Source organism: Cydia amplana, chromosome 11 (genome assembly GCF_948474715.1).
Source record: "Cydia amplana chromosome 11, ilCydAmpl1.1, whole genome shotgun sequence".
NCBI classification, from domain to species: domain Eukaryota; kingdom Metazoa; phylum Arthropoda; class Insecta; order Lepidoptera; family Tortricidae; genus Cydia; species Cydia amplana.
In genome coordinates this window covers 16,229,640-16,243,383 of record NC_086079.1, presented here as the reverse complement: position 1 = coordinate 16,243,383, position 13,744 = coordinate 16,229,640, and the positions used below count along the sequence as shown (strand labels likewise).

General features: G+C 35.3%; 1 protein-coding gene across 5 annotated transcripts in view; it reads left to right on the top strand.

Annotated features, from left to right (window-relative positions):
• Positions 1–13,744, top strand: part of LOC134652059 (tyrosine-protein phosphatase Lar) — a 633,608-nt gene that overhangs the window by 191,209 nt on the left and 428,655 nt on the right. For all 5 annotated transcript variants that reach the window (XM_063507207.1, XM_063507209.1, XM_063507205.1 and 2 more), the window contains exon 4: positions 1,012–1,053. In XM_063507207.1, coding sequence (XP_063363277.1) covers positions 1,012–1,053 — 42 coding nt within the window. The remainder of the gene's footprint in view (positions 1–1,011; positions 1,054–13,744) is intronic.

The window sequence follows — 13,744 nt, the reverse complement described above, 5'->3', positions numbered from 1 at the left end:
TAGACACTGAAATTAATAGTCTAACTAACTGATGTATGGAGTGAGCACTCTTGTCTTACTATATTTCTCTATGGTTATACTTTTGTATCTAATTTTAGTTTTAAGTTTATCACGAATAAAATACTTGCTTCTGATTCTGATTCAAAATATTCGAATTGGCCTTATGAGATTAATGTTAACGGAAACGGATGTAACGTATGTATTAAAAACGCCAGCCATGTTGGTAAAACGCTCCGTCAGAGGAGATAATTCAAGGGATGTAGGAACCCTTCAAGTAATATTAGCGATATTGATGATTTGCACTTACGCCGCCTGGGTGAACTTGAAAATGACTTGCTGATTTTAGTTTCCAATATCTGGGTGACCGAGCTTCGCACGGAAAACATATAAAAACTCAAAAATGCGCGTTTTCTCAGAGATAAGACCTAGCTAGATCGATTTTTCGACCCCGAAAACCCCCATATAGCAAATTTCATCGAAATCGTTAGATCCGTTTCCGAGACCCCCGAAATATATATATATAAATAAATAAATAAATATATAAATAAACAAGAATTGCTCGTTTAAAGGTATTAGATATTAAGTTTTTAGTATTTCTCGGTTCTAGATATTTATCTTGTGCTGTTAAACGCAGCCTATATACGTCGACCATATTTGGAAATTAAGCTAAATATTTTTTCAGATTCAAAGTACTTGAAATTAATGATTGCTCTAAGTACCTGACACATTTTTGCTCGTGTTACATGGCCTGACCTATATTTTTGTAAATCAGTTTAAATTTACTTATTAAAAAAACGCATTTAACCGATTTGCAGGACCGAAGTTGCAGGATTTGTTGGTATTGACAATTATTTGTACAGAATTTTTATTTTACTATCTTAATCATTTCCATTGTTAATATTGTTATCTCAATGAAGTCAATTAGAGGTCATTTCTGTAGGTGTTTACGTGAAAAGTCTCTTAGTTTTATTGTATTGAACAATAATTATGATGTTTTTTGTTTCTTTACAGATCTTGGAACCCTGTCGCAGCAAGGGCTCCAACACCACACCCGTAAGTACAATACCTTTCTCAAATTGATTTAATTTGTTAATTATAAATAATTTAATCAGATTTTCAGCTATACACATCACAAACCTAAAAAAAATGCGGCAACCGCTCTTGCGTAAAATGAATTAACATAAAGAAAACTTTAAAACGATTTACAGTAACGTGTGTTGACAACCTTCGTTGTAATGAATAATCATAACCGCGAATTAATGTATTCTAATCAACAACAAGACAAACAACGAAGATTATTAAATAAAAAGCCCAGAAACAACGTCGCAAATTGCACCTTATCGTGTTTGACGTCATCAAGAGAAACTCGTTTTTTTGTAGTATTTTAATGCATTTCAAAGTAATGCAGGTAATTTATTGGTTCCAAGTAAGCTGCCCTGAGCGGCACGGAACGTTTAATTTGGTCAAATGCCTTTCCAACATGCTCTAGTTTTTAAACTTGATCGACTTAACTTTAGCATTGTAGAGGAAATTTAACCGAATAACATGTTATACTGAAAAGTATAAAAACATTGTTATGCTTTTAAATGAAAGAAACATCAAATAATTTAGTTTATCCATGCTGTTACTCTATTTTTGTAAGCTCAAGCTCAGCCTAGTTTGGGGCTCACCGGACACCTTTTGTGTATGTTTTCTTAGTTATTATAAATAAAATGTATTTTTATTCTTAATTTATCATTATTTAGGGTCGACTCTTCTTGTAACTCTTTATCGGGAACTGTCCTTCTCGGTTTATTTTGGCCGGTATTGTAATTTCCTTAAGATTCTCACAAACTTTGCCGCCGCCTTACAATCGTTACGCACGAGGGGTTAAACAACAATTTTGTCCCTTTGTAAAACAAATAACTATCATTCCGTACATCTGAAATTCATTAGAAAAGTGACAGATATATCGTGTTGCATCCGCCAGTACGAAATAGAAGCGAGCGTCCGTCAGTTGTGACAGACCAATCTCGGCGGAACTACCAAATGTTCTTTCAAAAGCCCCACAGATTGATTCCCCACTTTATGTAGAGCACTTGAGATGACTGGCGATCAGATGCCCTAAAAACGAAAAATATAATTTCGTTATCTGCTTCCCTATAAATTTTGCATATTCCAGTGATAAAGAAATTTTGATTTTCGTTTTTCGCGGTAGGGCCTCACCATGGATCGATACCCTACCGGGCCAATAATATTAGTAGGTATTTTTGACGAAGCGGTGAATTTTCCATTTTTCCTTTTATAAAAATGCGATTTACAGTTTTATTTGCATGCTTCAGGATTTTCGTTTATAAAAATAAATAATAAATTATACTGAGACACACGAGTTTTTTTTTGTCACAGATTGATATTTACTGATCGTGCATCGAAATGATTTCTAGAAATTCTTTGGCTTACAGGATCCCGCTCGTTATTTTGAATGTCTATTTTTTGTATCCACTTTAACGACATGCCGAAGTTTCGAGATTTTTACTAAAAATATAGTTTTGCGATTTAGATGGCTTTGCTTGCAAGGTTTGCTTATTGCTTATTTATGGTAGCAGTATAGAAATGAAAAATACTTTAAAACTAGAAGTTGCCTTTGAACAGGGGGAGTCATAATAACTTTTAGCATCATTATAGTATTACGGTTAAACAACAACTTTGCCCCCTTGTAAATCATATAACTATTATTCTCCTGAGTCCCGCTTGTCATTTTTGCAGTTTTGAATTTGGAACCTTGTACCTATTTTATTTTAATCCAAAAAAATCGATTTGGATTAAAGACTTTATAAAGGCCTCAGGGACTCAGGAGGTTATAACATTGTTTTAAGAATGTGCAATAATTGAAAATCATTAACTCTATTCATGAGTAAGTTCATAATTATAGTCATCAAAATATCTAAAATAATTACAAAATTAATATTTCAAGTACGATTCCCAATTAAAATAAGCACTATCGTCAATAGTTAGGTTAATTATATCCATTTGAAACACAGGCTGGCCATATTCTATTACTTAATTTGACATCCCAATATTTCACATCATTTGCACGTGTAAAGTATTTCATAATTACCTACATTTAGACACGTTGAAGCGATTCAGATTTTACAACGCTGTTTTTGATTAGATATTGATGCAGGATGCGTATGTAACTGTACTGTACAAACTGCTCGTGTGATACCTATATTCGTAGTTTGCGCCTTTCATTATGTAACAGACACATAAACAACAATTAATCAAACAAAGGTCGACGATTAAAGGGAACGGATAAGTAACGATTCGTGGTAATCGTTAAATTTGCCAGTCGCCGTGACGGAGTGGTTTCGACCGCACCGGATATTGTTTTTTAACGAATCACTTCATAAATAACTGATCATTATTTCTGTGACCTGACATGAACTTTGTGTTTTTAAATTGTAATGGTTTTAAAATTATATAGTACGTTTAATAGATAGATTGGATACAATTACCTTTTGTAACAAATTGAATTATTAAACTAAATTGCGGGACTTAACCTGGTTTAAAAATAAATGTAATAATTACTTTACAGTCCAATTCAAGCGTACATTGACTTAAGAAAGATATTTGAATCGATTTGATTGTGCGTCTCATCCGCGCCAATAGGTACATGTACGGACAAGTACTTACGAGCGAAATGCACGATAACTAAATAACATGATTCAAACATTATGATGTCAGTGTACGTTCGAATTGGCTTGTGAGGCGGTTTGGACGATATGTTTCCTCATAATTTCATGTGCTGTTTGCTTTTGTAGCTATCTGTAACTATACAAAATTTCACCCATATTTTTTGAGCGTTTTTGCGTGACCGAATAACAAATGTCAATACAAAAAATTAACTGTACATACATTATAGGGATTAACTTGACTTCCACTAGTGCCAGTCATTGGTACAGTTTTTTTTACCTGACCGCGAACACAGCAGGCGTGTCATGATGATACGGCACTTTTGGACAATTTTTTTACGATACCTGATATTCCTTAATCTGATACCCTTAGCCTGGAGTCTTCGTTATCCTAACACGTACATTGCAATATGTGCGTAAGTGTAGAACAGGGGCCCGTTTCTCAAAAGCTTGTAACTTGTAATACAAGTGGAAGTCCCTCTCTAACAAAAGCTGTCAAAAAGTGACATCCGCTTGTATTACAAGTTACAAGCTTTTGAGAAACGGGCCCCAGGCCTAATTAAAATGCTAGCATTTATACCTAATACTAACTTGACTTATCAGATTACAAGCTACCGGTGCTTTTTTTACCTGACAGCGATCGCAGCACTCACGGTGACGCGGCACTCTCGTACAAATTGTTTACGAAACCTGATATTGGCTAATATCGGTTAATCTGAGACTCTTAATGGAGTTTTCTTTATCCTAATATGTACCTACGATGAGCAGCCAGCCTATTATGGATAGCTTTATCCATCTTTATCCACGTGATAAAATAACTGTCACTGTTTAACACCGTGGGAAAGAAAGTGACGGACACCGTTTTATCACGCTGTCACGTAGACAAGAACGACCATCATATCCGTACTGGTGGGAAAGAGGCATTATATTTACAACTTCATGAAGAATAGAAATAGTGAAATTCTATGAATGCTGCAGACGCTAGTTCGATTCCAGCTTAGGGCACTGAAGGCCTTACTAACATTTTCTTTCGTAACTGACATCTATTTCAGTTTGTAAATAATAAGTAATAGAATTAAATTAATATTTAGATTAGGGCTTACATTTTGTCAATATTTTTATTTTTACGCTCACATACTTTATAATTTATAAATGTATCGATGTATAGCATCGATGAATAATAAAGATATTTGTAGAGATATTATAAATAGTTTGTTATGTGGGAAAAAAATGAGGATTTCAATATGGTACTTAATTATAACAATCTACATCGGTATGTTTGCTCGATGAGGGCAGTTAAAAAGTCTTGTAAAGTCTATCAAACTATGCAATCGTATACGTTTTCTCAGAACAATTAAATCGAAATTATTTAATGAAATCAAATACTCCAACTATCTTAACTAGTCTTAATTGAGTCTTATGATTGTAGCTTCGAGTCGCTAGTTGGTCTTTTGTTTTTAAGAAGCAATTTCCATGTCGGCGAAGTTGGGCTTCGGTTGAATCGTCAATTAAGAGATGGACCTCGGAACCAGGGAGGGAGTGCGTGCGATTTGAGGAACGATATATCGGTGGCTCAAGTGTAGTATGAACTGTATAGAAGAAAATAGGAATAGCCGTTCAAACTTGCGAGTCTTATCCTGTAGCCGCCCAGAGACCTATAAAAGGTCTCCTGTTCCATTCTAATTTGAACTTTGTGTTGACAAAATAAAATATCATTTTGCTTGGCAAGGTTTGACGTATGGGCGGCTAGAGGTTATTACTTAATTCAGTTGTTGAAAACCTTTTTTGCTTTATAGAGCTTGTTGGCAAGACACGCAATATTGGTATAATTATGTATCAAACCTAGGTATATTTCATATTTATCATTAGCATATTAATTGCACATTATGATAAGTTGTGATCTAGTTTTATATCAAACAAAAAGCATATAATTGTACTGTCTTCAAATATTACCATAGATAAAATATTGATAATATTTATTTGTTTTATGTAGTCTATTAGTTGACTGTTCGGGATAAATTTTACGTGGTTACATTTTGATGAGATTTCGTTATCAAATAACGAAATCTTGATTTGCATGTTGAATCTTAAGTAATTATAGTCGTTCAAGTAAATATTTATTTTCGATCTTAGATATAAGAGACACCTATTGAAAATTGCTTTATTCAGAGCCCACTCTGTACAGCAGTGGGACACACTGGGCTCTGAATAAAGGTACGTACCTAGGTAGCCCTAGTTTATCTCTCTCGAGCTTATCTATAGCCGCGCCCATTTTTTAAAAGTTTTAGTTTCACAAATTATATCGTTACTCCAATTAAGACCTAAAGTATAAAACTGCAAACCGTCCGCTAGGAAGTGGCTAGATGAGCATGCAAACCAATCGCAGCACTAATAGCTCCAAGTTTGATCAAATTAAAGTTATTCATCGCCTGCAACCTTCTTTACCAATTGAAGAACGAGTCATATCTTGTAAGATCACTTGTGATTTGATATCTTATGGCATTGAGTTAAGGACGAGTGAACCCAGTGTTGGAACGGATTGCTCTATTACTTTTCGAGTTTAAGGAACTGCATTTTGTAAACCAAGTCAATTTGCGATGGAAGCTTTCTAACAGCGTCGTTTTTGTTATATCATTATATCAACACTTAACATAATGCATACAACATGCTGCTAGTTTCATTCGTATTAACGATAAACATTAGTACCTACTGATGCAAATGATATATTCTGAAGTGCAGCCACTTTCCAATGCTGAAGATCTTTTTATCAAAGAGAGAATTTGGTTATTTTTAGCTAGTTAGTGAGTGTCCTGTGCACTTTACATTTGTCTAGAATTACGAATAGGTACAGTTAGATATCTTGTCAAAAGTCGCACAATTTCTAGCAAGACTTGGAGTCGCGCCAGCCGGGCTAGCACATGATTGGCTCGACAGTATCTCGCGGCGAAATAGACTTCACGTCCCTCTTTTATTAACACAGTTAGAAAAAGACGGGTAGTCTATCTCGCCTCGACATACTGTCGCGCCAATCATGTGCTAGGGGTGCTGTAGCGGTAAGATGTGTTACACAATACACACACAGGAAATAGTGTGCTAATTAACACACACACATATTAATATAGTGCAAAAGAGATATTATTTTCGTTTAATAATTGTTTTATTAGGTACCTTGGAACTATAGTTAATGACATGCGTTGTTTATTTCCATCTGTACTAAACATCATTGCGCCAAACGTGCTAATATCCCTTTGTATTTTTCCTCAACATTCGGATATAATTTTCCAGTGAACGTTTCAAACGGCATAATGCGGCCGACACGCTCCAAAACGTATATAAATCTAAAATTAAATTTATCAATGTTTGCGCATTAATGTTATCGGCTCTCTCCAAATAAATTATAACCATTTCGCGTATACCATTACCTGTCAAAAGAGGGGCGGGTTTTATATAGCACCGTAAATATTTGCTCTTAGATAATACTCTTCTGGGGCGTAGGGACGTTATTTCGGGGATATTTCATTTTGTTTTTATATAAAAGGTGGCAGCATTGGAAAACAAAGGTGGTGGCAATTGGGATCGACTTACGAAGCTGTAATCGAGTTGCTTTCCAAATCCAATTTGAAAACATGAAACTAGGTATTTTTATGCTACGTCGGGTAGCCAAAGTGCATACGGCTCGCATGAAACGAACAGTATAGCCTATGGACGCTTTCATCATTGGGTGGACATGCGCTCCGTTTCTTTTAATTATTGTAATAAAGTCGCGTCATCTGCTGACGTCTTTGGCGGTTAACGGGTTATATAAAATCGTTTTCCATTCCTTCTTGTCGCAAAAAAAAACGTCAGGGAAATCATACCACTGCCGGAGTTTTTTTTAGCTTTGAATGACATAAAGTAGTATGTGTAGTGAAATCGGGGAAGTTAAAATAGTGGTTTTTTTATTCAAGTTGCGTGGCTTCTTATTGTGTGACTGCAACTTCGAAGGATGTTTTTCCTTTTAATGTTTGTTGTAATTTAGTCCAAATAATCCTTTTGTAGCTTTCAAGACCTAGGGTTGATTTACAATATTTACATCCTACGCATGGCTAACCCGCCCCGCAGCGGGAATGCGAAATTGAAATTTAAAAGAAATATAGATCATACTTAATGTTACTAAAATAGGTTTGTTTGAACACTAAATATAGGCATATAAAGGTCTATTTGCCGCACAGCGTAATACCCCACGTCCTTATTAAGTTAATGGTTTAAATACCTCAATACACCCAGACTTGAAACCTTCCCATCGACCATCTTGTGACACATGTGTTCAGTATGTTCTTCAGTCCCTCGTTTTGATCGTAATTTTTGTGGCCACGCTTGAAAATAGTAACTATATTTTTGTCAACTTAAATGTGATATGGGCCTCGTGTTTTTGCGTTTTGTGAGCTCTTTTTACGTTGAATCGTAGGCGCTTTTTTTGCGTGTTGGTACGTGAAATTCTGAGAAAATTGATAGTGTATTTAGAAAACTTGAATACAGTTTTTATGTTGCTGTTCCCAGATTTTGTTGGTCCCATTTCTGAAGAGAAAACGTATCTTTTATGATATACGAAGACTATGATAAGTAGTTGAATTTAATTTGTTTGAAATTGAACGAAACAAAGGAATGCTTGATACATTATTCAAATTATAAGTGGTTTAAATTACATTGAAGTACTGGTAATTAGAAGTATGGGTAGTAATTAGGATTTTGCATAGAAAGAATTGACGTAGGCGCTAGTTTTATCGAAAGCGCTTGCCATCTGACCTTCTAAATATATTCTTTCACTGAAATTCGATTGGTAAATATCAAATGATATATCGTACATGAGTTAAGCAAAACACAGGTACAAACAGCGACACTCTTAACTCTACATTGGTGGACCTTATTTATTATAAAAGGTATAAGGTCTACCGATGGACAGTAAACAGTGTGGGCGATGGTACGAGCCGGGGTTTCCAATATTTTAATTAAATATTAGTTACAAATTTCAGTGGTGTTTTTGAAGTGAAAACTTCTTTAGCAGCGCTGGGCACTTTTTGAGGTGGGGAAAAAATGATAAACTCGAGACAGCGTAAGGCGATCATGTGACCGTAAGGTTTAGATGGCTACTCATTTAGATGGCATTTAAATCAATAAAGAAAAACTCAATGACATAATTCAATAAAGCTACATCTTGATGAAATCGCTAATAAAAGTGAACTGTAGTACTGGTGAATAAAACTCAAAATATCATGACCAAATATATTTAGATGCGAGGTCTGCAAGGTAACTTTACAATTTCTATTCAAATTTTAAACAATTAACGCTACAAATTTGAATTTCGAATTTTAAACAAGCTCACTGACCAGCAATTTCGGAACTAAAGTTTTTCAATAGAAAGGAGGATGGTTCAAATACATAGTTCTGCAGACATTTTGGACTAGTCATTGAGTTTTCACTTCTGTCGGCACTCCCGGAGTGCAACCCGTTGTTTCTTGTATATTAGGCCGGGATATAAGTTGGTATAATGAAGGCATAACATTGGTATAACAAGCCCTAAGGCACCTAATGAAGTATAAAGAATCCGTACCACCAACAAAGAGGTCGTTTAATCAGGAGGCGCATTCGGGTCCATTCATCATTGTCCATTATATGTTATACTCGGACAATGGCATGAGATTATCATCAGCTGTAATAAGTATGTGAAAAGGGAAATTATTGTCGGGCCACAATCTTAATTAGCTTTCCGTTTTGTGTATTCGCTGGGGTTTAATTTTGGAAAAATTGAGGGTATTGATGGTGCGATACGGGTTTTAGGAATGTTATCTTCTTTGTTACACTTTACGTACCTAATTTCGTTTACATTCATGAGAATGAATATGGATTTGAAGTTATAGCCATACAATAGAAAAAATAGAATAGATTTGTTTGTATACCGATATGTCAGCGTCATAAGTGGCATTTCTTCAACCAAAAAACGTCACTTTTGACATTTACAGATCAGTATCGTATTGTATCTGTGACTTCTTACAAGCATTGTTCGAATCAGGCCGTACGAGTAAAGTCATCAATATCAAATCATGTTGAGATATTAAGTACGAATGTTCAAGCTATGTATACACGTCTTCAGTACTATCATGCCATCAATGTCTAACGACTCCAATTATAAAAGTTAGCGCCAAAGCAGATGTCCGTGCTAGATCCGCTGGCAATAATTGATCAGCAAATCGAGGTAAACATCCACCTGGCCGTCTGTTGCACTTTCAAACCCAAAACGATGATTTTACTACCAATCTTTATACACTTACGTCCTATTGTGCGTGGAAAGCTCCGTGATTGCCTTCAATAATGTACCGTTCATAGCACGACACGGCAACCCGACCAAAGCGAATCTCCGTCGATACCTTTAGCAGTAGAGTTAGGGTTTGGTGTACTAGATTTGGTCGGGTTGCAGCCATTCATAATAAGCGTGCTGTCGTACGGACCGAGCAAACAAGGTTTGAATGCGCACGCCATTAAGATATTCAGAACTGATATGGTGCGATTGTGCTTGACATGTAATTTTTAATTAAATTTCGCATTTATTTTACTTTAAGAATTTAACTGGGGAGAAAGTCAAATTATTTTATTGAATTTTAATTTTTTACAAGCGGAAACGTCTGCGAACGATGCTATTACGCTTAGAATAAATTTAAAAGTGGAAAAATTACTGTTGCGTGTGACATGAATCGCGGACTCTTGATCGATACTCCAGCGCTCGGCCATCTGAGCCACCAGGGTGTCATTCTGAATCCCTAACAACGTTTGTCCTAAAGTCACTTGCCCTAACTGGTTTGTCCTAATGGGCACATGCCATAACGATCAATAAATTGTCATAACGATTATTTTCCATAATGTAAGGTTCTGAAAAATGGTTAGGTTTTAGAACTTGTTGCCACAAAAGTGGGTTAGGTTAGGGTTCAACTGCGACCCTCGCAAAAGAGAAAATATGCATAATAACAGTAGGATAAGTAATCAATATTAGGATAACCAAAATTAGGGTTTTTAGTGTTAGGACAACTGATCATTATGACAAACAATATTAGGGAATGCATCGATAGGAGAAAAGACTTTAGGGATTTAGATATAGATCCCCTTTCAACTATTAATTAGAGTCCAAATTGTCTGGGACGGATACGGGACAAGGCAGTTGAGGGGTTAAGAATTTTTGCAGGTGCGAAAAATCTTTAGGTACTATACGTTGAAGTCGTTGAAGATAGGTTTAATAATAAACTTATCTCCAACGAATTAAATATTGGATGTCTAATAGAGCCTTCAAACTCTTCAAAGTCGAAACTTATAAGCGAGACTTTTACTTATTGAATGAGTTTTTAGTTTAGCACGAAATGAAGGTATATTAAATACTCTGTAATATTGATTCAATTTAGAACAGAAAGTTGCATGTCTACTTTGATGAAGTAAGATGTAAGCGTTATTGGAACTCTCTTTAATTTAATATCTCAAAAGTTTTTGTACATAAGTGTTTGACAAACAGGCCAATCGAATATACACTGACACCAGAATGATATATGAATGATGTCAGTTATCGTGCGTCTCGCTCGCGCAAATACATGTACGAACAAGTACGAGTTAACTGCACGATATCTGCGGTGGCAGCATGGTTGCATTTTTATCGCTTGTTACTATGCCTGTCACATTTGCACTTACATACTTGTTAGAACGTGACAGGCATGGTGACAGGCGATAAAAATGCGACCGTGCTACCGCTGTTGAATGACAATATTTAAGTAAGTACAGAAATCACACTGATTTAAACACTGACACTGACACTGATTTAGTACAGAAATCGTCAGTCTCAGAATTTTGTGGCTCTAATTTCTTATCATTATGTCTATTCTTGAATCGAGCTTCATTTTAAGGGTGATCTATCTTCAGGACATCTAAAAGTTTTTTTTTTAAGTAAATTAAAAAATCGGACATCTAAAAGTAGATTATGTATGTATGTATGTATGCATGTCACTTTATTGCACATAAACAGGTTTACATAAAACGGACAAAAACAAAACAAAAATAAAAATGTTATGTACAAAGGCGAACTTATCCCTAAAAGGGGTCTCTTCCAGCTAACCTTTGAGAAAATGCGAAAGGAGGGATTATCCTACGCAATCCTTCAATGCTACCCATCAATACCGGCATAATTCAGACTGAAGGCGGCAAAACAGTTTTTAAGTCCCCGTCAATCAAACAGACTATCATCCCGACTTGATAGGTACACCTGTACCCTATTAATTACAGCGGCTAATTATAAATGGAGGCAATATATTATATGCTTAACAAATTTGGTAATTTGCCCCTCGAGCCTCGTTTACACTGGCTAGTTGAATGTAAAGTTGGATTTATTTCGCTGGAGTTTGGAGTTAAACTTTATTATAATTAGTGCGGTTGAGTTTAGTTTTTGTGAAGTGGGGGCAACTGAGGTGTCGCGTAATTTTGGTTTTTACCTGCGAGTATCAATGTAACAGAGACGGTAGGTACAGTCAGCGCCGAAAGCAGCAGATAAGAATACGCGCCAAAAATATATTTTACAAAAAGACACAGACACTTATGACCCTATATCTAATATAGGTATGTAGAGTCGAGTATATGTAAAATAATTAGACTATGGCAGATAGTTTCAGTGCGTTTTTTATCTGCTTCTGTTGATGCTGACTGTACATGGCGTTTAAAGTGTATTCAAAGTTATGGTCCTATTTCTAAAATGAATTAATTATACCTGTATAAAGGTATTGCAAATGTAAGCAGTGGTTTTATTACTTAATAGAGGTTCCTCTTAATTTTGGACATATTTTATTTTATTTTTTATTGTCAGTCGGTATGTGATGGAGTTTGAAATTGAATTCGATGTAATCTAAGTAGATTCACTAGAGAAGCATTCACTCAGCTGAATTTATTGAGTCAACCAATATTTTCTGTTTATGTATTTTATCAGAGCGGACATTAGATTAAGTAAAACTGTAGTTACGACCTTACGACTAATAAATGAGCAAGCGTTACTTTAAGAAGTGTTATTTATATACCAGAAAAAAACTGAAGTGTCAAAAATCGGATTAGTTGATAGTTTTAAGTTCCTCTTCATTCATTCAATTTGCCTGCCTATTTATATTATATAACTGTGTCATTGACTTTTCAAATACGGTTTTTTTTGTCGTAAATTTTACCCGAAATTTTGCGCACATTTCATTGATACACGCCATAATAAGTCTCCTTTTAAGCGAGTAACTCGCAAGCCTAAAGGGAGCACAGCCGGTAACGACATGATTATGATTAAATCGTCAAATTACAACTGCCTTCTCCTTTGAAATGGGACCCCTCAGTGTAATGGCATGCATCTCCTGAACAAACTTGCCTCGACCGACAAATGACTAGCAGTTGACATTAACTCAGTTCTTCATGGGGAATTTACTCGCATTACATACTGCCGTGCACGGTTTATTTTAATTTAAGAACTGTTAGGAGCATGTACTTTAAATATTCATAGAAAAAATTGAATTTGGTTATTGGAGGTGGATTTGAACTTTCACGTTGATTTCAATTTGATCTGTTTTTGACGTTACTCGCGCGTGGTCTCTTGTACTAAACTTTATATTAGAGATGTACCGACTAGTCGCCGACTAACTAACATAAGAACACCTTGTAATACCATGGTTGCAATAAAGAATTATGAATTATTATGAATTATGAATCCGACCTCATTTGTAGTCGGCAAAAATAGCCGATTAGTCGGCACTTTATAAGTGTCAGACAATCAGGACAAAAATAAATAAACAGCAAATATTATCCATAAACTTTCCCCTATTTTACCCAAATTCCTATTTAGGGTGCTTACGAAAACTTTTGTTCGAATTATTGACCGTGTGGTCGCTTTCTTATGTCCGATTGTTCGGTTGTCGTATGAATAGCCTAAGTATTTTTTTATTATTTTTATTAATTTTTTTAGCGTTACTATATAATAAGTATAATATGATGAATAGCGCGACGAAGAGGGAAAAAACGATATTTTTTTAAGTGATCTG